This window comes from Hypanus sabinus, chromosome 7 (genome assembly GCF_030144855.1).
Source record: "Hypanus sabinus isolate sHypSab1 chromosome 7, sHypSab1.hap1, whole genome shotgun sequence".
NCBI classification, from domain to species: Eukaryota; Metazoa; Chordata; class Chondrichthyes; order Myliobatiformes; family Dasyatidae; genus Hypanus; species Hypanus sabinus.
The window spans coordinates 54,436,043-54,463,351 of record NC_082712.1 but is presented as its reverse complement, the minus strand read 5'-3'; the positions used below and the strand labels follow the sequence as shown (position 1 = coordinate 54,463,351).

General features: G+C 38.4%; 1 protein-coding gene across 12 annotated transcripts in view; it reads left to right on the top strand.

Annotated features, from left to right (window-relative positions):
• LOC132396778 (multiple PDZ domain protein) overlaps positions 1 to 27,309 on the top strand; it is a 202,091-nt gene that overhangs the window by 112,570 nt on the left and 62,212 nt on the right. For 8 of the 12 annotated variants that reach the window (XR_009513123.1, XM_059974662.1, XM_059974663.1 and 5 more), the window contains 6 exons: positions 1,387 to 1,491; positions 5,161 to 5,232; positions 13,839 to 14,013; positions 20,137 to 20,333; positions 21,805 to 21,896; positions 25,166 to 25,247. Coding sequence is in view for 11 of the 12 variants with exons in the window: in XM_059974662.1 (XP_059830645.1) it covers positions 1,387 to 1,491; positions 5,161 to 5,232; positions 13,839 to 14,013; positions 20,137 to 20,333; positions 21,805 to 21,896; positions 25,166 to 25,247 (723 nt within the window). In the remaining variant the exon portion in view is untranslated. The remainder of the gene's footprint in view (positions 1 to 1,386; positions 1,492 to 5,160; positions 5,233 to 13,838; positions 14,014 to 20,136; positions 20,334 to 21,804; positions 21,897 to 25,165; positions 25,248 to 27,309) is intronic. The other 4 variants (XM_059974668.1, XM_059974665.1, XM_059974669.1 and 1 more) reach the window with 2 other exon arrangements.

Here is a 27,309-nt window from a genome sequence, read left to right as displayed (position 1 = left end):
GTTAATAACATGATTCTAGGGATAGTAGCAAAGTTGGTTGAAAGTCATAAACTCCATTATTTAAAGCAGTGTGACCTGGTTAATTTGTATTTCATTTTCCCTAAATTAAACAGGAAACAAATATTAATTAAACATAAATGCTTAATTTCTCAGAACTGTTTAATATTCCCAGTGAAATTTTTGAAGATAGGTTTTAGATCAAAAATATAATATAGGCAGCTGGCTCATTGTTCCACGTTCCTGTTGAAGGCTTTTTCTTTGCTTTGGAAAGATGCTTTCTTTAGAAATGCCTGTGTTATAGCATTCAGATTATCATGGAGAAACATCACGCTGTAGGACTTGTCATTTTAATGAGCAGTAGCTATGTTGATGAAATTAGGTGTGAATTATTTTGTACTAAGTCTTGATACCTGTACAACTATTGAAATTCTTTTAGTCAAATGCATCAATTTAGTCAGTAACTTGCATAACAAGACTTTAAAATATTTAGGTGTAAGGACAATAAACTGCTTTCAGGACTGGTGGTGACCTGGAGTAGATACAGGTTAACTGATTTATGTATTTTGCATGAAGAAACAAAATACCTTTATGAATATCAAAAACATACAATAATATTTGGATGCCCAAATCTGATTAAAACCTGTTTTATTAAAATTATCAATTTTAGAATTTTAAAAAAACATCTGTATTTAGGTGTAATGTAAATGCTGTTCAACTTTCTAAATATTTCGTTTTCTATGTTACATTGATTTGTAATCTCTTAGAAATTGAATGGAGTAATCTACATTTGGATACATAATCATTCAAATTTTGTTGTTAGAATGTAATAAGCTTGTAAGGTTTAAAAAGACGTTATACTAAGTTTGGAGTTAAAAACTAGCACTTGATGAAATTCAAAAATGTCTTTATTAGATCGTGAATCAATCATAACAAATTTTTTTACAGAGTTAGAAAATCTTGATAGAACGCGGGGAAATGTCCTCTAAATGAAAACTCGTTTTAGTTTTATGTAATTTTTTCTGTACATCTATGAATTCTAAAACATTCTTGACATTAGGTAAATCTATTTCTGAGAAGTTGAATTCAGTTTGCCATACTGATTCCAAGTTTGGATTAAGAGAGAGATCAGATTTGTTTATTTAATGATGTGGTTCATATTTGTAGTGGTTATGTACATCCAATGGGAAGTTCTTTCTGAAAGTAATGTGGGCCAAGGCAACATTAAAAGAATCCCTTGTCCTCTAATTTTAGTATGTGGAGTGTGATTGATGAACTCATTCTTTTACCTGTTGGTTAATGCTGGCTTGGATCTTGAGGTATTTGGGATTTTCATGCTTTGTGTGTGCTTCATTGTAGATTATGACTTGACTTTTATCTTGGTTTCAGAAACAGCCTTTGTTTTTCCTGCAATCTAACCCTTTGCCTGAATCAAGCAACAAGAGTGGCAGTACTAACACATTTGCTGACTCTTTTCAGACCCGCATTAGACAGGTTGGATGATGCTTGTGTGTTCTTTTTTCTATCTAAGAAACTTTTTGATTGCTTGTGTTTGCTATTATGTAATTACTCTTCAAATTTTTAATTAATTGCTGTGTGTTACTATTATAACATCTTTAAAATCAGTACTCTATCCTGGTTCCACATATATATTCTTTCAAAATTAACACTGGGAAAATAATCGAGCTCGTTCTGATGGGAAGTTAGTTTTTACATTGGGTTAAAGTTTCTGGGAGCTTTTGTTCAGAAGCATTGCAGGATGTTATGTTGGAAGTATCCCATCTCTGCTGACAATAATGCAGCTTTGTAAAACCAAATTGGACTGTCTTAACTGGGCTCTGTGAGGAAATAAGTGTACATCTATAAACTTGTTGAGAAATATTACCTGTACGAGTAAGGTGGTGGTGGTGAGGTGGGAAGGAATGCTGATGGAAACTGTATTGGGTATACATTGATAATCATGCACACAAGAAAATATTTAAAAGAGAATTAATACTTTAAAGGTTCTGTTGTTGGAAATAAATGAAAATATAGCATACAGTAAACTGAAGTCATACGAAATTAAATTGCAAGTTATGGATTTTTTTTTTTGTGGTAGTTGATCCAGATGGTTGGTGCAACGATCTGGATCCTTTATCTGATCTAGCTGTATTTTTATGCTAGAAAGGAAAATGTTGCCTTTTGTTCTTTACACTCATTGAGGTAATGTTTTGTGTAGAGACCAAAAGGACATGTTTTTTTTCTTTTTCCTATAGAAATTGATCTAGAATATTTACATATAGGGAGTTTTTAGGATTATGTTTCACCTTCTCCAGAATAGTAAATTGAGACAATAGAGCTGATATTTGAAAACAGGTAAATAATTCTCATACATGTATAGGCTGTCAATGATATAGGAAAGTGGTGAAAGCTGATAATATTGATTCATTCAATGCAAAATGTATGCATTTATATTGGAAAACAATAGTGTGTGAATAATTTAAGATGATTCATATGTTAAATGCAGTGAGCTTGGGAAGAAAAGTTCATTTGGGCCTGTGATTCCAAAGCTGTACATCAAATGGTCCCTGCCAGTGTTTGGATCTGACAAAAACTAATTGAAAGATTGTTTGTATTAGTTAACAACTAAATTAGCGTGCAGAGTACTATCACAATTGTACAAATTTAACTAGAGAGACCTCAGATTTAATATACCCATAGCTGTGTTCCTCTCCTACTCCCATCATCAATATTACAGTACAGATTTATTTATGAATAGTGGATTATGTGAAGTAATAAAATTGAAGCTTATCATTTCTTTGTGGAGGAATATTAGTAAACTAGTCAACCCCTTGAATATACTGCTACCAGATTAGCTCACAGCTGGTATGAACATCAATGCCATTTTTTCGTATTTGATCAAGTAGAATCTAAATAAAAGTGTACATATTTCAATTGTTATTTCTATTGCCCTGCATTACTAATCATTTAGGAAAGGAGCTCCAGAATTCCATTGCTTTATGATAAAAATACAATTCCTGGTCTTACTCCCATATAAAAAAACAATGTTTTTCATGAAGAGATTGTTTCTCTTTATCTACCTGTATTTTTGAAGCATTTTAAACAGATGATTTGATCAGCTATCAGTTTTCCGTATTTATGGAATCTAAAGGAAGCTTAATGAGGTTGATCCCATTAGTTAAACTGTAAAAACATTTTGGTAAATTACACTGAATTCTGTGAGGCTAGTATTTTTTTTCTGAAGTTTGACAGCAAAACTGCAAGTAGAATCTATGTGGGATCAGAAGACAGCCTGTACAACCAAATATAATAGATTTGAACTCCAAACCCCTTTAGAATAAGGGCCAACATTGTTCAAATTGATTACTCTTTGGTTAGAAAATATTCTGATTTTTTTTTTCTTTCCTTTTTTCAACTTGTTTTTCCAAAATTGAAATCTGTTGCATTGGTTTTGCCCTGACTTTGCCTGCCTTTGTCATTTATACCTTCCCTTTCACTCACTTTAATGTCCTTAATGTGGTTGTACAACTGTGTTGCTGCCTTCAGGATGTTGGTGTAAATGATGAAAACTTTAAGCCCAGTGGTCATATTTTCTCCCAGGGCCCTTGATAATTACTCCTCACCTTCACTGTAGTCATTGACTCAATTTACGTTCCCAAAGGTTTAAGTGCTTTCATAATCTCTTTAATAATTCTTTAATATCTGACCCACATGATGACTACCTGTAAGTGAGCCCTCAGAGCATTCTGCTGTTCTCTAATAACAAATCATCTTCTATCTCAATTCCTGACTGACTTTTACCCTACCCAAACAAACTTGAGTTACTCTCCGCTTGTAATTAAAATCCACTTACTCAATATTGAAGCAGGATCCAATTATGAAGCTTCAGGTCTTCAAGTGGTTTGGCTACTCATTGAGTATACTCTGTAAATCGTTGAACATTTTTTTTTGTTAATGTTAAGTTCGTTTGGCATCCATGATTTTAATTATTCATTAAAATTATTTCCACATTATGAAATCAAAGATAGAAAGCTGTCTAATGTATCAGAGTGAAAGCAATCTGAAATACAAAACGATCGTTTTCCCCAGTATTTCAAGTTCCTGCACTTGTTCTGTATTGTCCAATATTGTACTGGGTGAATAATGGTTGAAAGATTGAAATCATGGTCCCTAGCATCCACTGCTAATTTTCTACCTTATTTTAGACCACGGGACCCCAAGACATAGGGGCAGAATTTGACCATTTGGCCCATGTAGTATGCTCTGCCATTTCATCTTGGCTGATCCATTTCCTTCTCAACCCCATTCTCCTGCCTTTTCCCTGTAACCTTTCACGCCCTAACTAATCAAGAACCTATCAACCTTCACCTTAAATACACCCAATGACCTGGCCTCCCTAGATGTCTGTGGCAACAAATTCCACAGATTCACCTCCCTCTGGCTAAAAAAAATTCTTCTCATCTCTGTTCTAAATGAATGCCCTTCTTTTCTGAGGCTGTGCCCTCTGGTCTGACACTCCTCCACCATAGGAAACATCCTCTTCAGATCCACTCTGAGTAGGCCTTTCAGCATTCATGAGGCTTCAATGAGATGCACCCCATTCCTCTAAACTGCAGCAAATATAAATACAGAGCCATCAAACGTCACTTATATGTGAACCCTTTCATTCCCTAGATCGTCCTCATGAACGTCCTCTTATCCTTCTGCAATGTCAGCACATCCTTTCTTAAATAGGGGCCTAAAACTGCTCTCAATACTCACAATAGTTCAATCTGATTGAAAGTGTAACTTAAATACTACAGTTTCACATGGTTCTAGTTTGATAGATTTATTATTAATATTCCTCTTCCAATAGCATTATGCATTTTAATAGAGCTGTATGACTTAGAATGTTGAGAAGGCCTTCTGTCAAGTTCCCTATGTTATGATCAATATTATGAAAATAAGTTCAAGGTTAGCAAATCATCTTGATGTGGTCTTAATTCCTATTGACAGAGCAATGACTTGCTGGATAAATTAAAATTGTTTCAATGAACTACGTTATCAGTGATTAATACTCTGTTTTAATTCTTCCTTGATAATTTAATGATAATTCACAAGTAACCATCTGACAATGAGGAATTTTGTCCTCTCACCAAACATCTGTTTGTTTTATTACCTTAGGTTTCTGCATATCAAGCTAGGACTTTTCCACGCCCTTTCCCAACTAACTCATTTGCAATCAATCCATTTAAGGTTTGTCTTATACCACTGGGTTTTTAGATAGCTATTCTGTGCTGTAAATTACATGTGAATGTTTTTGTTAAAGGTAATGTGGAAAGTTGAAATAAAATTGAAATGCTGTTGCTTTGCGTGAAAAACCAATATTTACACAATTGCTTTATTACATACGTTCAGATTCTTATTTAAATTTTGGAAAGTTAGCTATACAGGTTTCCCCCAATATTCGAAGGTAGAGCGTTCCTATGAAATGGTTCGTTAGCCGGAAAGTCGTAAAGTGAAGAAGCAATTTATTTATATGGGAAAAATTTGTGAGTGTTCGCAGACCCAAAAAAAACCTACCAAATCATGCCAAATAACACATAAAACCTAAAATAATAGTAACATATAGTAAAAGCAGGAATGATCTGATAAATACATAGCCTATATAAAGTAGGAGTACTTTTCTGCGATTATTGCGGCACTGTCCACCTTAGCGAAAATCTCACGCAAGCGCTCTTGGCAGAAACACATGGTGCAAGTGTTCTCGGCAGAAACACTCTTTCCCGTAACCTTGAAGCTATGAAGCGCCAAATCATACCAAATAACACATAAAAATACACAACCTATATAAAGGAGAAATAATGTATATCCAGTGTAGTTTCACCTACCAGAATCGGGAAGACAGTGAGCACACTGATGATGATGTGTTAGGCTGAATCGTCGGAGGTTGGGGTGGTGGGAGACTGGGGTGTCATCTCATCGTCGTCTGTTTCCGTCAGGACAGGCAGGTCACTTTCTTCTATGTCTGCCTGCTTCAATGTCGAAGTTCGAGTTTCGTCGTCTGCTGTGGCTGATGTGGAAGGCTTGAAAAATGACAGTATGCTTGACTGCTTAGCCTCGCACATTTTTCTATCATATAGTTCTTTGTAAGCACTCAATCCATCCTGCAAATATGCCCTAAACCTATGTACCCTTTCAAAATTAAAGTCATATTTTTCTGCAATCATTGCAGCGTTGTCAATCACAGTGAAAATCTCATGCAATTGCTTCACGTTCAGTTCCTGGACGACTTCACTTTTGGGTCGTTCGCTACTGCGTTTGGTTTCAGTTGTTATCCTTTCCTCTTCATCTGTCAGTTCTTAGTCATGGGATGCCAAAACCTCTTCAACATCATCTTCGTTAACTTCCACAAACCCTTAACCAAACTTACTATATCCTTACTTCATTCACCACGATCAAAACGCTTTATTATTTCTAGTTTTACATTAAGTGTAACACCCTTAACGTGCTCTTTTAGGCTTTTCCGATACCTTAGAACTCATCTTGCTAATGGATGCACAAAATAAATTGACATAAAGCACAGATGCTCACAGGCACGTGTTTAAGCAATGCGGGCTAGACTGCAGTTCTGGGGGAGGAGCTTGGCTGCTTGGCGTGTACTGCCTTTTATTGTACCAGTGAAAACACCTTCTGTTAACGAAAACAGGTAACTAATGTAGGTCTTTCGTTACAGCGAGGTGTCGTAAAGCGAACATTCAAAAAATGGGGGACACCTGTAATTATTTCAGTTTTACTGGGAATTATATCATCAAAGAATAGAGAATTTGCTCTTCTCTCATCCACTGGATTAGCAATTTTGTGGAGTGGATGGTTAGCCCACAGTTTGCAAAGGAGGTCACAAATAGCCACCTGGTTTTGATGTTTAATAACATATAAAATAGCTGGGGGAGCTTAGTGGGTCAGGAAGCATCTGTAGGGGAAGTGGGCAGTTGATGATTCGGGTCAAAACCCTTCATCATTACTGGAAAGAAAGAAGTAAAATAGCCAGTATAAAAGGGTGGGGGAAGGTATAGAGCAAGAACTGGTGAGTCATAGGTGAGGAGGAGGTGATAGGGCAGGTGGGGGAGTGGAGACTGGGAATGATGTAAGAAGATGGGAGTTGATAGTTGGAAGTGATAAAGGCTGAAGAAGATGGACATCAATAGGAGAGGACAATGAACCATGGAGTAAAGGGAAGTAGGTATGGAAGAAACCATTGGGAAGAATGTTTTGGTGATGGCAGATGGAGAGAGTGGGGGAGGGTAAAAAGATAGGGAGATGGGGGCAATGGGACAAGGGAATTAAAAAGGGGAAAGGAACAGAAGAGACTAATTACATGAAATGGATTTCCATGCGTCAGGACAGACTATCAAAGCAAAGTTTTGGTCTTTGCCGGCGTGCAAAAAGTTTGCAGTTTTAGAAACCGAGTGGACTAAAAATACTAAACTGATCCTCTTCATAATTCAGCAAAGGTGTATGAATGAACTAACTACAAATCTTATTACCTTAAATTTGGATTTGGCTTAACATGGTATCTCCCGCTGCCAACAGATCTTTCTAGAGAAGAGCAGGCTCTGTCAGTAACCTGACTGAGTGTCTTTTTTATAGGGTAGGGCAGGGCACCTCTACAACCCAGACCTCCAATCTCACCTCATTGATAGGAGCACCTGACTCCATATAACTTTTGTAGAAAGCATTACCCCGGACATTCACATACTTTCTTTGAAACTGGATTGTGATTGTTTAAATCGTGTATTCAGTATTGACGAGAAGTACAATTGTTTGTGTGTTATTAGCTTAGGTAGATTGCGTTTTCTATTATTGTGACTTCAGAGAAGATTAGACCACATTTTATTAATGCAGAAAACTAGGTAATTGCAATAAGTTCACAGACTTTCTTGCAACTGTAAGTGTCTGCCTCAATTAACTGATGGCCCAGTTAACCAGAATCCACTGTAGTTACATTTTACTGTAACAATTCATCTGACACTGAGTTCCTGTTATCAACCACTCTGTTTAAAACAAAACTTGCTCTTCAGAACTCCTTTTAGGCTGTTTCCTCTCACCTTAGCCTTTGCCTTGTTGATTTTGATTCCATGGAAATAAAATATTTGGGTGTTATTGTAAAGTTACTAATCATAACTGCTAACTGTGGCTCAGTCCTAAGTGAGAATGTTATCAGTGCAAAATACCTTTTTTCCCTAAGGTTCTGCTAGAATGATGTTTTCACATTTACCTTTTTACAAGAAACTTCATAGACTAGAGAATTTGAGACTTGTCATTATCAAAATTAGAATTACATTGAAATATCTTTGCCAAATGTCAGTATCAGACAAGGAAACTACTAATTGATCTACACAGATTCAATTCCAGACCATTGTAAAACAACATACATTGTTGTTGTTCCTCTGTGCCTTGGGGTACATTGGGCAGCAAGTCCCATTTCTTCAGTACTGTATTTAATTTTTACACGGCCGAGCCGCTAGCTCAACCCAGAACAGATAGATAGCAAGGAGCTGGCCGGATTTGAACCCAGAACCACTCACTTCGATGTCACTGCAGCAACAATCAGTTATAATATATATGCTGCTCCCTTAATATAGGTTTAAATTTAGAAATATCTGTAGTACTTTTGCAAAAAGCTAACCGACCCAAGGTTGTTTTCTTTTTCTGCTTTTGTATTTGAATAGCAGTACTACATTAGTACTACTATTCTTGTAATCTATGGAGTTTCAGTGTTCAAAGTAAATTTATTATCACCATGCACAAAGCTGAAATTCATTTTCTTGCGGGCTTTTAGAGTAGATGCATAGAAACACCACTGAATCAATGAAAAACCTTGTGCAAGATGGACAAACAACCCACGTACAAAAGACAGCAGTCTCTGCAAATACCCTGGATGGCAGGGATCCTTTATAATGGATGCTGCTTTCCTGCAACATTGCTCCTTGTAGATATGCTCACTGTTGGGGAGGGCTGTATCTGTGATGCATTAGGCTGTATCCACTGCGTTTTGTAGGCTTTTCCATTCAAGGGAATTGATGTTTCCATACCAGGCCTTAATACATTCATTCGGTATATCCTCCACCACAGATCTCTATAATTTTGTTAGTTTTAGATGACATGCAAAATCTTCACAAATTTCTAAGAAAGTAGAGGTGCTGCTGTGCTTTCTTTGTAAAAAGACCCAGCACAGATCCTCTAAAATGAGGAATTTAAGGTTCGATGAGGATGGCCATGGAGCTCCAGTTTCCTCCTGTAACCAATAATCATTTTCTTGGTCTTGCTGACATTGAGTTAGAGGTTATGTTGGACACCACTCACCAAAGATTTTCAATCTCCTTCCTATATGCTAATTCTCCACAAACCTCTGATTTGGTCAATAACAGTAGTTTTATTAGCAAACTTAAATATGACATTGGAGTTGTGCTTAGCCTCACAGTCATGTTTATAAAGAGAGTAGAGCAGCCTTGTGTGCACCTGTGCTGATGGTGATTGTGAAGGAGATGTTCTTGTCCTTCCAAAATGACTGAGGCTTACAAGTGAGGTTTACAAGGATCCAGTTGCTCAAGGAGGTATTGAGGCCTAGGTCTTGGAGTTTATTGATTAGTTTTGAGGGAATGATGGTGTTGAATGCAGGGTTGTAGCCAGTGAAGAGCATCCTGATGTATGCATGTTCAACTTTAAGATGTTCCAGGTTTGAGTGACGAGCCAATGAAGTAGCATCTGCTGTGACCTGGTGTGGTGGTAGGCAAAATGCAACAGATCAAAGTCACTTCTTAGGAAGAAGTTGTTATGTTTCATCACCAACCTCTCAAAGTGGATCACAGTGGATGTAAATGTTACTGGATGATAGTCATTGCGGCAGGTTACCATGTTCTTCTTGGGTACCAACATAATAGAAGTCTGCTCAAAGTAGGTGGGTTCTTAGGCTGCCAAAGTGAGAGTTTAAAGATACTAGAGAACACTTCAGTCAGTTGATCAGCACAGGTCTTTGGTACTCAGCCAGCCACTCCATCTGGGCCGGGTGCTTGCCACAGGTTTACTCTCCTGAAGGATGCTCTCACATCAGCCTCGGAGACTGAAATCTCAGGTTCATTGGAGGCTGCGGGGTTTGTGAAGGTACCTCCATGTTTTCAAAGTGAGCATAAAATACATTGAGCTCTTCTGGGAGCAAAACCTTGTTGTCATCTGTGTCACTTGGTTTTACTTTGTAGGAGGTGAAAGCATTCAAGCTCTGCCACAGCCATTGAGCGTCCTTCTGGTCCAGAATTGCCATTTTTCATGTGAGATGCCTTTCCAGAGGTCATACCTGGATCACATACTTTACTTGGTCGCCAGACCTGAATGCCGCTGATTGCAGATCTCTTGGTGCATCTGGGGCTTCTGGTTAGCGAAGACTCTAAATGATAAGAGGCCACACTCATCCATGGCGGACTTTATAAAGTCTGTGACAACCATGGCGTATTCATTCAGATCCTCTGATGAGTCTTGAACATGGGCCAGTCCACTGACTTGAAGCAATCCCGTATGTATCTGCTCCTCTGGCTCCTGCTACTTACTTCTGGAGCCTTGCTCTTTACCCTCTGCCTGCATGCAGGTAAGTGGAGGATAGCCAGATGGTCAGATTTCCCGAAACGCGGTCTAGGGATCGAACCTGGTTGGGTATTGTTTATAGTAGTATAGCAGTGGTCAAGTGTGCTGGGACCCTTAGTGCTGCAGGTGATATGTTGATGATAATTGAGTAGGGATTTCTTCAAACAACCCCGATTGAATTCGCCAGCAATGATTTGAAAGGCGTTGGGGTCGGCTGTTTCTTGTCTGCTTATCGCAGCATTCTATACCTTGTCATGAATCCATGAAACAGAGAAATCAACATTCTCTCATTTCCCTCTGATACTGCCTCCTGGGTCCTCAGTCTTGTTCTCCAGAGACTACATTTGCTAACAAAATACTGGGTAGAGGAGTTTCATACCGCAAAGTTCTAATCTGGCTTAGAGTCCTTTCCTCACCTCTCTCTTTCAGCCATTACTGCATTCCTATGAGTTAAGTCAGCCAAGTCCTTTATAAGATCATAAAATCACTATTTGTTAAGCTGATTTAAAAATATGTTACTTAAAGTGAAAATAAGGGCTGCAGATTACAGTGATAGTAGTCCAATAGAGGTATATCTAGAAGTTTTGTAAGGAGCTTGCAAAACGTCAATGTGTGCCGCCAGTGCCATCTTGATGGAGGTGGATTTTGATCGGTTTTAGGGTATGGATGTGCAATCTATCTGTTCTAAGAGATATTTCAGGTATTTGTCAAAGAGTCATAGTAACAGGCCCTTGGCACATCTAGTCCATTTGGAATGATTAATCTGCTTAGTCTAATTAAGTTGACTAGTACTTACTGTATTCTGATGTTTGTTACATTTAAGTTCTTGGTTCTCTTTATGTCTTTATTCTTCATAAATTATAAAACACGTACTGTGCCCTCTCCAGTGAAGATACAAAATATATTTATAATTTCTCCAGTCTTTCCCTCTGAAGGCTGTTCTCCTCTGGATGTTTGTAATTTAAAATAAGATAATGGTGTTCCATCACTGGAACCAGCTTGTACTTTTTAAGACTGTTACATTTTCTCATCCTGAAATTCTTGCAATATTCTGAAGTTACAGTTTATGAGTTCTAAACATATCTATAGTACATCCCTGTTTCTTAGTTCCATAATTTTGTTCCATAATTCTGTTGCTGTATTTCAAATATTTGGCCAATTAATCATTTTATAAGAATATCTAAGGTAATTCAAGCCAACTTTATTGACAAATGCACAAGTACATGTATGCATGGGTGCAATGAAACACTTACTTGCAATGTAATCACAAGCATATAACATCATATAAACAACATTCACAAGAAAAGCCTAGGTTGTACCAAATTTTTATAAGAAAGGGCACAATTACAACAAAAAAAGTAAATCTTAGTTTTAAGTGGTCAGAGTGTTATAAAACTGTAGTGGTTAAGATTGTGGCATTTGGATCAAAAGCCAAATGAGTATCACATTGCTAAATCCTGCCCAGTCTTTACTAACTTATTATGTTATAGGAAAGGTAGACACTCATTGTGCTCACATGACTTCTCAGTAGTTTCTAATGACTCTTGCGTCTATGCCACAGAACATTTAGAATATTAAAATACTTCATCAAACAGCATCTGAAGGTATTTTAGATCAATGACATTCCTTGATCCCTGGAAAAAGTTTGAGATTCATCAAGTTTTGATACTTAGAAAGGCAGGACATAAGAAAGAAAAACAAATCAACATTCAAAACAGGATTGGAGTTTAGAATGATTAAATAATAAACAGCAATGTGGATGGTAATGGGACAAGTTAACAAAAAATAAATTTGGATGAAATGGAAATAGCAAAAATATTGCCAAGAAAATCTTTCTAAAAATGGGAGCAGTATTAGAACCTGAAATTGCTGAATATTGTGTGAGCAGAGGATTGTGAAGTATCTAAACATGTTGTTTCTTGAGAGTGCATTGAGCTTCATCGAAATGCTGTAGGAAGCCAAATTCAGAGTTCAGAATGGAAGTATGGCAGAGAGTGTTGTTGACTCTTAATTGCTTCAACAAGTTGGCAACATATAAGAATATACAATAAATGTGAGTCTTGCCAGCAGTCCAATGCCCTCTGAGTAATTTATTAAAAATAAGCAAATGACCAACAAAAGGGCAGTGTTTTTGAATCAGAGGTGGTTCACAAACTGTTGAGCAGTCGTTTTCAATTACTGCTGTGGAGGATACTACATTAAGAGCAGCACACAGTCAAAGTTGCATATGGAGGTACTGAATGTCACATCGGGAATGTGTAATAGTAAAATTAAGATAGTGTTGACATGTTAGTAGTTTCCAATAACACTGTAATTAGTGGAAAGTTTAAGGAAAGGTGCTAGATCACTTCTGCCATAAGTGCTCTCCTGGTCTTAAGCAGTGAAGCTGAAAGGTGTTGGGGAATGTCATGCATTATGTTTAGATGCTGCACCTTCCGTGGTTTAAGATAATGTGTGCATTGTGTGGAATACATCTGTGGATGAATATTAACTCCTGGTGATAGATACCATGTTGCATGATGCTGATGGGATATGAATATCAAATTTGTCATTTCATTTGGAGTCATTGAGCACCCTACAACACAATCTATAAATCCGGAGAACCTTGTGTTGATTTTGACAGCTAACGCCTCCTAAGCCTGCTTTGGTGCATGCTTTAAATACTTGCAGGCTGAAAATCACTCAGGGTCGTGAATCAGGTACACTGAGGGGTCATGAATATTTTGCCACCGAGTATTTCCAAAGCTAAGTGATTGATTGATTTTAGAATCCAAGAGTACAGAGAGATATATGAGTTGGAACTGAAGTAGAAAATCAGTCGGGAAAAGGGAAACAGGTTTAGGGGTTGTTGTGGCTCAGTCCCTTTATATTCCCTTATGAATGACCACAGAACAGCTGTTCTGAATAACACGCCTGTGAAGTTAACAGTCAAATTTGGCAGAATGCATTTCAGGTATAAATCAAATTGTCATAACCTAAATATTGTACTTCCCAATCTTAATTTCATTAGTGAAGATATTCCTGGTGTTGTCTTGGTTGTGCTTTTTTTTTTGGATTATGTGGTTATTGCATAATCAGTTGGTTTTAGAAAAAGCAAAACCTTCAGTGTAGCACTGGAGATAAATGTGCATACAGAATCTGAAAGTAGATTGAAGCTGATATAGACTTGATATTATTTGTTGTTTGCTTTGTGCCTCACTCTGTTGTGTGTCTTAAATGTGTAGGCATCCAGCCAACCAGATACAGAGACTGAAATAACGTCGGGACTCACAGGTTTACAGTCATCACCATCTGAATCCATTGAAAAAGAGAACAGCAATGTTGCAGCATTACCAGCGAACAGTAGTGTCAACTCAGAAGATGAATTGGAAGAAGATGATGAATTTGGTTACAGCTGGAGTATGTAATATTTGATTTAAAAAAAATGGCATTGCAGTTATCAAATAAAATATGTCCGTTACAAGTCCTCCCCAGGTAACTGCAAAGTGCTGTTCCTGTAGATTGATTGTAAGCCGAGTTCCTCAAGGCCCAAAATGCCTGCAGCCCCACAGCAGTTAATATGTCCATCCTATCAGTCTCCTGGACACTTGTTCATGCAGGCTGTACATAAGTCGTAAGTGTTCGTAAGTGGGGGGAGGACCTATATATGGATCTGTTTGTACAATTATCAATACTAATTAAAAATAGTGGGTGTAAATGTGTAATTCCTTTAGGGTATTGTGGGTAGCAACTTTTGAAAAGACTCAAAAAACTTTTGATATTAGCCATGGGCTGTCGGTCAGAAGCCTCATTGAATTAGTAACCATCAGTCAGTACTCTGATGATGACAATAGAAACAATAGAATTTGTTCTGGATGTTGCTGTATATGTAGCCCCTTAGGGGTTTTAAAATGCTTTCCTCTGCATTGATAACCAGACTTCCCAAAGAAAGCATTGTCTCACAGATTCAGCACGTCTCTTTTATTAACAGATGTGAGTCTGCTTAGATTCTACTCCCATCTATGTTCAGAATTGAAAGAAAAGTTCCTTAAATTTGTCAAATAGTTTAAAGAACCTGAAGGGAATAATTAACATTACAAGTGCTTTAATCTGTTATCGCAAAAAATTGGCTTGCAGGTATAACAGGTTATTAAGAAGGCAAACGGAATGTTGGCCTCCATTGCTAGAGAGATTGAATTCAAGAGCAGGGAGGTCATGCTGCAACTATACAGGGTACTGGTGAGGCCACACCTGGAGTACTGTGTGCAGTTCTGGTCTCCATACTTGAGGAAGGATATACTGGCTTTGGAGGCAGTACAGAGGAGGTTCGCCAGGTTGATTCCAGGGATGAAGGGGTTAACATATGACGAGAGATTGAGTCGCCTGGGACTATACTCTGGAGTTCAGAAGAATGAGAGGGGATCGTATAGAAACATTAGAAACATACAAAATTTTGAAAGGGATATTTAAGATAGAAGTAGGAAAGTTGTTTCTGTTGGTAGGTGAGACTAGAAATAGGGGACATTGCCTCAAGATTCAGGGGGGGAAGATTTAGGACGGAGATGAGGAGAAACTGTTTTTCCCAGAGTGGTGAATCTGTGGAATTCTCTGCCCAGGGAAGCAGTTGAGGCTTCTTCACTAAATATATTTAAGAAACAATTAGATAGGTTTTTACATAGTAAGGGAATTAAGGGTTTTGGGGAAAAAGTAGGTAGATGGAGCTGCAAGGATCTTTTTGAATGGCGGGGCAGGCTCGATGGAGTGGATGGCCAACTCCTGCTTCTATTTCTTATGTTCTTATGTTTTGATTACAAGTATTTTAACTTAAAGTTTGCATTTTGATTTGCTTAGTATAATTATCCCTGTTTGTTCTCATTCACATTTGATCAGTTTTACCCTGAGGAATGTTGTTATCCAGAGCCATAATCTTTGAACTGATAATATTAGATGTTGCTAGAAATGCAAAGAACGTTGGGTCATTTGTTGCAAAGCACCAGTAGTTGGAACTTAAGATATGAATGTTTTGTACTAATTGTTACTGAAAATATATCCATCACCCAAATGACATTAGATATAAATACATGGGCTAATGAAGTATTCGCCTCACACAAGGCCTTCTCAATTCTAACACTGTTTCCTCCTCCAGTTCTCAGTAGCCAGTTGATCATCTGTAAACTTGATCTCTGTGTCAACAGCTACTAAATAAAAATTGCCAACATTTACTATTTGGCCATTTGCCTTAATATCCTGTAATGTGACTGTTGTGGCAGATTTTGTTTATTCCTGTGAAATCCCTTTGGCTAATTTATTTATGATGGAGATGTCGCAATAATCTTGTTGGATGAAAATCAAAAAATACAATAGCAGATGCTGGAAATCTTAAAACGGAACAGAACATGCAAGTAAAACTCAGCAGATCAGGCAGCATCTGAGGAAAGAAGTGTAGTCCTTATTTCACGTATGTGACTCTTTGTCAGAACTGGGAAGGAGAGATGTAAGTTAGTTTTGAGCTCGAGAGGTGATGGAAAAGAGATGTATCGAAAAAGGAAATATCTGTGATAGGATGAGTTGAAAAGGCTTACTGAGGACAGTCACAAACAAAGAGAAAATCTGCAGATGCTGGAAATACAAGCAACACACACAAAATACTGCCTAGCCTGCTGAGTTCCTCCTGCATTTTGTGTGTGTATTAGGACAGCTATCAGTACATTAAACTTAAAAGTCCCTGCAATGCATACTTAATAGTAAGGTGTTGTGACCTGCCTAGTAGTTTAGAATTATGCATATGGGAAAAGGGGAACCAAATCAATTAGTATAAGTACAGAAAATGGAGAATACTGGAGAAGTTAAGCAGGTTGATCAGCATCTCAGGAAAGATGAGGGACGTTTCAGAACTAAGAAAGAGAGACGTTAGTCTGGATAGCTATAAAATGTCAGTGAAATCAAGGATGTTTCTCTGATAGAGTGAACACGCTGCCGATGTATAATTTGTTCCTGATGTCCTGGCTACTGAGACATATTCAGCAATCCAGGCTTCATGCAGAGAGAAAGAGAGAAAAAGGATGCATTTCTTGGTTGATACATACGGCAATGATTCAGCCTTCATGTATGTCCCGGAAGTAAGTTTTGAGTGGTTACTGCCAATTAAATGGAAAACAGAACATGCTGATTAACAGAGCAAATTGTATTCTATTCTGCCCACTGCCATCCTCTTCCACCCCTGCCAACATAACTCCACTGTCCGTGATATCGACACATGGGTCCAGTTATTACAGAACTGCAAGCTAAAGGAAAGCAGCAGCAATGGCTACATTGCCTTGAAAAAGTATTCAAACCCCACAACTATTTCTATCTTCTAAAGTTAAAATACAATAAAGTAGGATTTTTTGAGCTAATGTGCAAAATATTCTATAAATTGTCATATCAAAAGAAAAATTCCAAAGTCTGTCAACAATTTATTAAAAATCAAAAATCAAAATTGAGACTAATTAAAAGTATACACCCCCTTTGTAATTATGACGCTAACTTTCCTCAGGTGCAGCTACTGCATATTACCTTACCAACTCAACCAATTTGATGATGTAAAAAAATTGGAGGATCATCTGTTTTTAATTAATTCATAAGAATAGATGTCACCACTCTCTGTAAGGTTTGCAATATGATAGATTTTCACCCAAAGTAAAAACAAAAGAGCATTCAAGGCAAGTCAGGGCAATAGACCTCAAGACATAGGAGCAGAATTAGGCCATTTGGCTTATCGAGTCTGCTCCGCCATTCAACTATGGCTGATCCTTTTTTTTTCTATCTCCTTCTCAACCCCAATACCTGGCCTCCCCGTAACCTTTGATGCCATGTCTAGTCAAGAACTTATCAATCTCTGCCTTAAATACTCCCAACGATCTGGCCAAAACAGCTACATGTGGCAAAAATTCCACAAATACACCACCCTTTGGCTAAAGAAAATTCTCGGCATCTCTGTTTTAAAAAGGGCACCCCTCTATCCTGAGGCTATGCTTTCTTGTCCTAGACTCTCCCACCATGGGAAACATCCTTTCCACATCTACTCTTTCTAGGCCTTTTTAACATTCGAAAAGTTTCAATGAGAACCCCCTCTATCCTTCTAAATTCCAGCAAGTACAGACACATAGCTATCAAACGTTCCTCTATGATAATTCTTTCTTTCCTGGAATCATCCTTGTGAACCTCCTCTGGACCCTCTCCAATGCCAGCACATTTTTTCTAAGATAAAGGGCCTCACCAGTGCCTTTTAAAGCTTCAGCATCACCTCCTTTCTCTTATATTCTAGACCTCTTGAAATGAATGCTAATATGGCATTGGCCTTCCTCCCCACCAACTCAACTGCATGTTAACCTTCAGGGTGTTCTGCATAAGGACTCTCTGCATCTCAGATTCCTGGATTTTCCCCCTGTTTAAAAAATAGTGCGCAGATTTATTTCTACTACCAATGTGCATGACCATGCATTTTCCAACATTGTATTTGATTTGACAGACAAACAGACATACTTTATTGATCCCGAGGGAAATTGGGTTTTGTTACAGTCGCACCAACCAAGAATAGTGTAGAAATATAGCAATATAAAACCATAAATAATTAAATAATAATAACAAGTAAATTATTCCAAGTGGAATTAAGTCCAGGACCAGCCTATTGGCTCAGGGTGTTTGACACTCCGAGGGAGGAGTTGTAAAGTTTGATGGCCACAGGCAGGAATGACTTCCTATGATGCTCAGTGTTGCATCTCGGTGGAATGAGTCTCTAGCTGAACGTACTCCTGTGCTTAACCAGTACATTATGGAGTGGATGGGAGACGTTGTCCAAGATGGCATGCAACTTGGACAGCATCCTCTTTTCAGACACCACCGTCAGAGTCCAGTTCCACCCCCACAACATCACTGGCCTTATGAATGAGTTTGTTGACTCTGTTGGTGTCTGCTACCCTCAGCCTGCTGCCCCAGCACACAACAGCAAACATGATAGCACTGGCCACCACAGACTTATAGAACATCCTCAGCATCGTCCAGCAGATGTTAAAGGACCTCAGTCTCCTCTTTCTTCACTTTCTGCCACTTTCTTGCCCATTCTCCTAATCTTTTTAAGTCCTTCTGCACCTTTACCTGTCAAGAATTTGCAAAGCATCACTTTGAAGATACTTTAAAGATGTGGAAGGAAGTCTTGCGGTCAGTCGAGACTTAAGTATGTTGGAGATAGGACTGTGCTATGGGGATACTTCTCAGCTGCAGAGACTGAAAATCTGGTCAGGATTGATGGGAAGATGAATGAATAAAAGCCTACTAGCCTTTGCCAGAAAGCTGGGGAGGAAGTTGATCTTTCAGCAGGACTACAACCCAAAGCGTACTGCCAGAACAACAGTGGAGTGTTAAAATGAAGAAACTGTTGAAAGTCCTGGCCTTAACCTGATCAAATATCTCTGGCAAGTCCTGAAGATTGCTGTGCCCTTGTTTCCCAACTAACCTGGCACAGCTGGAGAAAGTTTGTAAGGAGGAATGGGCAAATCTTGCTCAAACATGTTTTGCAAAACTAAAAGAAAGTTATCCAAAATGCTACTGGCTGTAATACCTGCGAACAATGATTCAATTAAATACTGAGTAAAGGGGGATGATACTTCTCAATGGATGACATTTCAGCTTTTGAATTTTTAGTTTTTCATGTTTTACAATTTCCCGTTTTTTTGCGGATCTTCTGTGAAAAGAAGGAGCATGTGCCTCACAAATAATATTTCTCAGTTAAGTTGATCAAAATCCCTGTTTGTAATACTCACTTATGTGAACAAAGGGTTGGGGTCTAAATACTTTTACAAGATACTGTCCATAACTCAGCTGCCATCCTGTTGCTAGATGCCTCAAGCCTCTGACAGCTTGCTTGTTTTAAAACAGTATGCAAATGCCTCTGAATATTCAAAGCTACCTGTTTTACAGTATTTTTGTTTAAATCTATGGTTATCTATAAAAAATAAATTTAACAGTGCATTGAAACAGCAACTATTAATTAAAATAAAATTAAGGAAAACAACACAGTCACTGTAGTTTTATCCAGAAGGGTAATGAACCCCATTTTAATATGTCACTGTCAATAGATTATTCCTCTCGAGAGTAAAGCTAACAACCAGATACAAAGTACATCCTGTAGTTCTCAGCACACAAGTGCTTTGCCACCATTGAATCCATTGGCTGGGCAGATCAATTGAATCAGTATTTGATTTCCAGCTCACTTATGTCTTCTATATTCCAGCATCAAAGAGCTGATGACCAATGAGCCTATGAGTCATGCCTACATGCCCTGAAGGAATAAAATCATTTAAGTATGCTTCCAATGTAATGAGAAACTCGTGTGCTCTTGCCCCGTCAAATATTAGCAGGCAACATGGTGCAAGCTGATAAAATTATTTCAAAATAAAATTGGTCGTCAATAAACTCGCGTTATTCAAGTGGTGGGTTGCATATAATTATAAATTATACAAGTAGAAAGTGAAGATGGTGAATATCTTACTTTTATGCCTGAAGGGAAGATCAAACAACGCTATGGAAGCCTGATGGGTGAACTCCATATGATTGAACTGGAGAAGGGGAAGAGTGGCCTGGGTCTCAGTCTTGCTGGCAACAAGGACCGATCCCGAATGAGTGTCTTTGTTGTCGGCATTGATGCAAATGGAGCAGCTGGCAAAGACGGCAGGTTGCAGATCGCAGATGAATTGCTGGAGGTAAGCATGCCTTTCAATGTACAATCACATGGCACTCGTGTAACAAAGAGATGGAGCAGCCAGATACATTAACTTAGTTATCAAGGTCCAAGTAAATTATGACTTACTCTCATTTGATGGTCTGTTCATTTTAAAAAAACAAACTCAGTATAACACGCTGTAAGATATTTCATGATGCTACTTGTCCTTTGCCAGGACCTTTTCTCTGTTTATTTTCTTTTTGATGTACAGGCTGGTACTGGTGATGAGTGGAATAGTTTTGACTACCCTTCGTGTCCACTGCGGTGCATTTCTGCACAATGATGCATCTTGTTAGGATGCTCTCTACTACACTTCTGTAGAATGACGGGAATATGGATGTGCAACGTCCAGCTCTCTTCAGGAAGAGGGAGCATTGATGAGCTTTCTTAACTGTGTAGAATATGTTTTGGGACTACGAGAGGTTGTGTGTGATGTGCATTTTCAGGAGTTTGAAACTGCTGTGAAACTGATGTAAGGTTAAGGGGGGGGGGGGTGCTTGCCTCATCATTCAATATGATAATGGCTTATTTATCCCAGGTCTTGCCTCTTCTGTGCTAATGTCCTGTAACCCTCAATTCTCTAATATTTCAAACATTTTTATACTTTCTCAAAATACACCCCCCCATAATATAGCCTTAACAGACCTCCATAGAGGGAGATTCATCATTCTCTTTGAGAAACTATTCTTAACCACTTCACTTTAAATAATCCACGCTCTGATCTTGTAAATGTTCCCTCATTTAAGATCCTCACTCTACCAGAAACATATTATATCTACTCTGTCTTGTAAAAATCTTAATGTTTGTACAAGATTGCACCTCATTATTCTAAACTCCAATGAATATCTATCTCTTTAACCACTCAGCATTCTCATACCAGGAATTGGCCTCTTGACTCTCTTTTGGTCAGCTTCCAGAAGGCACTGTATCCTTAGGAGTTAAACAGGAGTTGAGTTATTCCGCACTGTTCCCTTTCTGCTTTGTTTATCAGCTTTTTAATTTAAATATAAAGCTCCTTTTTATCTCTGGTTATAATTTCCTCTTGTCAGCTTGACAGGAGTTTTAGAGCTAATATGTAAAGGGATTGTGAATACATATCTGTTTATTGACCCTTAATTTTGTACACTTAATACCAATTTTACACAACACGGAAAGATCTGATTCCATATCAAAAAAAGACCAAATCACTCCAATATTGTTTCCAAAAGTTTTCGAACTTCACTTTTATGATTTTTGCCAACTGTCAGCACTTTAAAGGCAATCAAGCTGATATTGTGTCCTTGCTGTTAATAAAAAATACCTTGAATTAAAAAAATTGATGTCAGTTCTAAAAGAACTGAACTCTAAACCCTAGTCCCACTGCATAGTGGAATTTTTTGGTACTTAATACATAGCCAGACATGATGAGTAAAAGCTTAATCTTACAGTTGTGTGATTTACTTTCCTTGCAGATAAATGGGCAGCTACTGTACGGACGTAGTCATCAGAATGCTTCTTCAATAATCAAAAGTGCACCTTCAAAAGTCAAAATTATTTTTATCAGGTATGTTTGATTTTTTTTCTGAATGTGTTAAATTATTGTTATAAAAGTGCATGCAAACACACAACTAAAATATTTTGTGCTGTCCCATTACATATTTAATACCATCTGAATTTGGGTAGTGCATCAGTACGTTTCTTTTCTTTTAAGTCAGTCTTGCCTCTGTTACCTACCCCATAACTGGGTGTCTTACCAGCAAAGATAGAAGTGTCTGTTGGAGTCTGGTACTATTTTCAAAACTGTGTTTATTAGTAAAATATACAAATCAATATCAACAATGCAAATATACAGATAATACACGTTAGCAATACTAAACCTAAAAGTGTGGGTATAATAATAATCAATAATAAACAAGCACTATCGATGTCTAGGGGGTAATGAATTGTCATGTGAATGTAAAGTTCAGTTCAGTTCATACAAGCTGAGGTAGTTGTTGGTCGATGTGTTGTAATTGTTGGAGAGAGAGAGAGAGATCAAACAGTGACAGCCAGTTAAACCTTCCTTTACGATCTTGATCCGTCGATGTGTTGTTGTGGCCATTCAGGTATGACCCCTCTGTCCTTTAGCTAGACCGTTCTTCTATGGTGGACTCGTCACCCAGGCAAGGGTGGACACACACACAAGCCCCCACCGGCCTCGCTATAAACACTGTGAGTTAAAATTGGCTGATCCTTCATTTGGTCTCCGATGCCCCACAATTTTCTCGTGGGTTCCAACACTTAAACAGTGCTCACTAGTGTGTCTCGGTGCGTCTGAGGGGTGTCTCCCCAGACCTCACTTTTATCCCTACTCACGGGGTCTCAGGTGTCAATCAGTTTTGAATGGCTTAGCCCAGGGGTCAGCAACCTTTACCACTGAAAGAGCCACTTGGACCCGTTTCCCACAGAAAAGAAAACACTGGGAGCTGCAAAACCCGTTTGACATTTAAAATGAAATAACACTGCATACAACGTTTTGTTTTGCCTTTATGCTATGTATAAACAAACTATAATGTGTTGCATTTATGAAATTGATGAACTCCTGCAGAGAAAACGAAATTACATTTCTGCATGCAACAAAAACATTTTGAACTCCGAAAAAAAGACATTGGGTTGAAGGTTACTTTTAAGTAAAATACTCAACGTCTATTTGAGTCCTTCTTGTATTTATGAAAAATGCCAAACTTAAATTTGCCGCCAGCAGCAAACCAAAAATAACGTCAGCCAGCTGTCAACCTGAAAAATAAAAGGACTATTTCACTGAACAATGAAAACATATGAATATACGTAAAATAATAGGCAATTAAAATATTTATCATACTTGGTCAGGTTGACTCACACCTGACAATGCAGTTGTATTCAGTAGGGATGGATCGATGCTTAGGGGAGTGACCGGGAAGGATAATGTGTTTTTTTCCTCTCTGAACTCACAGAAGCGTTTCCCAAACAATGTTTGCATTGCGATGATTGCAGAATGTAAATACTCCGAATTTATCATGTCGTGACCTTGTTTGAACTCTCTCAAATTGGGGAAGTGAGACAATGTGCCTTTCTGTAAATCTCTGGCAAGCACTGTCAACTTGCGCTGGAATGCCAAAACATCCTCCAACATGTGCAGGGCTGTATGCCCTTTCCCCTGAAGAGCTGTGTTCAGCGTATTCAGGTGCGCAGTCATGTCTACCATGAAGTGTAGCTTTTCCAGCCACTCTGGCTGTTCCAGCTCAGGAAAGGTGAGCCCTTTGCTGCCCAGGAAAGTTTTCACTTCTTCCAGACACGCGACAAAGCGTTTCAGCACCTCCCCTCTGGACAGCCAGCGATAAAAACACGTTGTAGCGGTGTGCTACACGCAGTCAGTAAACTGCAGTCAAAGATAGCTTTATTCGAACTAAACAGCCTTGCTTTTAAGCCTCCCTCAACCCGCCCCCCCATGGGCGCGGATGCTGCAAAAGACACGTACTCACAAACCCCCGTAGGCTATCTCCCTTAGCCTGAGCGCTGGCTAATTGTGAGCCGGTTCAGATGTGTCAGGAAATGGGTCGCCACAACGTCTTATTTAGATTGTACAAGATCACCATAATCTTCAAATTTAGAATTACATTTCAAAAACTAACAAACTAACATAAAATACATTTTAATTAAATACTGACCAATTATTTCCCAAAGCAACAGGGAGCCGCAGCACAGACGTAAAAGAGCCACGGGTTGCCGACCCCCGGCTTAGCCCATCAAAGCAGCCCACTCCGGCTGTCCACTGAGGAATTTTATTGAACAGAATAGTACCAAGTAAACAGCCCTCTCCGGAGCCGTGAGTCTTACAGGAGTCATAATATGGTCTTTCTCCCCCGGTGTTATCTCGCCCTTGTCTGAAGCAAATGTTCCAGTCCCAGTATGTTTTGTTCCATCTCTTTCTCTCTCATTAACAGCCTGGCAACAGTAACGGTTTGTAATTCTCCCAGAGGAGGGGGACATGGGCAACCTTGCACCCTTCTGCCCATCAGAGCTGTTCATCCTTTGTAACACCTCAAACAGCACATTGGAGCAACATTTTACTGTGGGTATATGGTGCTTGGTATTCGGTATTGTTTAGGGATCAAATTGCTACAAGTTTGCCCTGAATTGTGTCAGACACCATCTTGCTGAAGTGTCTGTCGAGACTATTCATAATAGCCAATGCAACAAAATGCAGCACAGAATACTAATTTCACATCAGTGCTACTATCTGGAAACTCCAAACTGGATCCTATCTTTATGCAGCTGTAAAAGCATTAAGTACAAACTAATTTATAAAAATTGCCAGCTGCTTTCGTTAATTGCTGATTCATTATTTTCTGTTAGTTAAATTAATTCTGCAACTGTTATAAAAATCAAAATCAATTAGTCCAAAAGGAGAACTGTGCTAGGTGCTGGAGGACATTTTTTGTTGAAGGCTTCGATCCAAGGTCTCATCTTAAATAAAGTATTAATGTCAGTGAATCACACCCTACTGTGGAATGCTACCTGAGATTCTGAACTGAAGATTCTACAGTGAAAGTTGAAACAATTTTCGGACTTGCAGGTGAGAGTGCTTCTGTTCTCTCTTACAATAGATTATTTTCCAGAAGATATTCACTTTATGCTATAATCTAAAATTTATATTCTCCGAATCTAAATGGAAGTTTTTAACTGGAGTGCATACACAGGAGCAAATCTGACTGGAATATGTTATCTTTGAAAGCAGCATAGAATGATTGAATAACTTAGAGCAAAATGAGTTTATAAAATAATTCATCACAAGTGTTTGCATTTCTTTTACAGAAGCACAGATGCAGTCAGTCAAATGGCAGTCGGTCCTGTAAAATCGCCTGACTTCATGTCCACTCCAGGAAGCCAACAGGAGGTAAAAATGCTTGTTCAATTTCCAGTAAATTCATGTAAAGAACTTATATTGTTATCATCAGAAAGTTCCTTTTCAGTTCTCTGTTGTTTTTACAGAACAATGTAAAACTACTATGTGTAGCAGTTAAAACTTGCTTTGCGGTACTTAGGATTTAAAAATATGACTGTGAAGGTCTGTCAAGGAGTCATAGAGCACAGAAACCTGCTTTACAGTTCTCTATCTACATGCCAAACCTCAATTACCTACCTTCCTGAAAGTGTCTACAGCAGGCATGGGCAAACTACGGCCCGCGGGCCTTATGCGGCCCGTTAAGCTTTTTAATCCGGCCCGCAGAACTTGATGAAATTATATTACTAAACCTTGTTAACGTTTTTTCCCCGCAATTCTGGCGTTTCCCAATAGATGACACACTCTATATACATTGACCTTTGTTGAGGTGCAGCGTATTACTCCACATTTGCGCTTTACTCTTTGTTCGGCTCGACCTATTTGTGTGAACAGGCGTTCAGCGTCATGAACATCAACAAAGCCAGCCACAGATCCAAGTTAACTGACCAACACCTCAGATCCATCCTGAGAATCGCCACAACAAAACTAAATCCAGACTTTGATGCACTGGCTAAAAAGGGAGACCAACAACACTGTTCCCACTGAAATTAAAAATAAGTTTCCTCGTTGTGTTATGTAAAAAATGCATTTGAAAACATTTTTTTCAATAAGCCTTACATGTTACATGTCATTTCTGTTAAGTGATGGACATGAGTAGTGCGCAGGTGCACATACGTTCTCAAAATAAAAAATGCGCTCCAGATCAAATAACGCGCTCCGCATACTGGCTCCGCTCCGCACACTGTTCTGTCTTTGTGCTGGTCGTTGTTGAGTTTTGGCACAGGGGACAATTGAATAAGAAGGAGCAGGACAAGTAGACCTGCATCTCCTACCGTTTTTGAAATAAAGACAGTCAGGAGGAGAGTGATGATGATAATATCTTGAAGTATAACAGAATTTTCAGTGCTTTAAAGTAATAACTGTTACTATTAAATAAAGCTGTATTTTATTCATTTAATTTTCAGTGTTTTAAAAGTCATTTCAATAAATAGCTAAATACCATGGGACTTCAAAGACAGATATTTTGTTGTAATGCATTTGTTCATTTTCAATTGAAATTAAAGCACATGTTTTCTACATATCCCATGATATTTTATTTTCTCTTATGAGGTGTATTACCAAAACACTCCGTCCATCTGTTCCTGGTCCGGCCCCCCTGTCAAATTTTAGAACCCTTTGTGGCCCACAAGTCAAAAAGTTTGCCCACCCCTGGTCTACAGCCACCCTATAGATGAAATAAGTCTTTATCAAACCCCCTCTATTCTCTTACTCCTTGCTGTAAACCTCTGCCATCTGATTCTAGATACCTGTGTTATGGGAGAATGTTCTTAATTATTCACCCTGTCTATGCCCCTCATTCACTTCTATCAGATTCCCATTCTGCTCAAGGAAAGTAAACCTAGCTTTATTCTTGTCTCTCCCTATAACTGAAATGTTCCATTCCAAACAATATCCAGCACCCTCTCATGTGGTATCTCATCCTTCCTTATAGCTTGGTGATCAGATCTGCATACAATCCTCCAGCTGTGTCTAATTAAAGTTTTATACACTTTTACAACAATCTCCATGCTCTTATCTTCTATGTCCACAAAATGAAGGCCATCATCTTATAAGCCGCCTAATCTGCTTTATCTACATGCAGTATCTGTTCTGCCACCTGCTCATGCTGCACACCAGGATGTGCAGTACAGGATGTGATCTACCTCAGTACTGCCCAGGGCCCTACATTCGTTGTTGTATATCCTACCTTTTCCTTCACATTTATAAAGGTTAAATACCATCTGTTGTTGCTTAACTTAATTTACCAAATGACCATTATCATCCTTCTGGAGCTGTCCTTCTCACTGTCAGTAATACCACCAATGTTTGTGTCATCTTCAAACTTACTAACCCTGCCTCCTGCATTCATACCCAAACTATTAATGCATATGACAAACCGTAAGGATCCCATCAA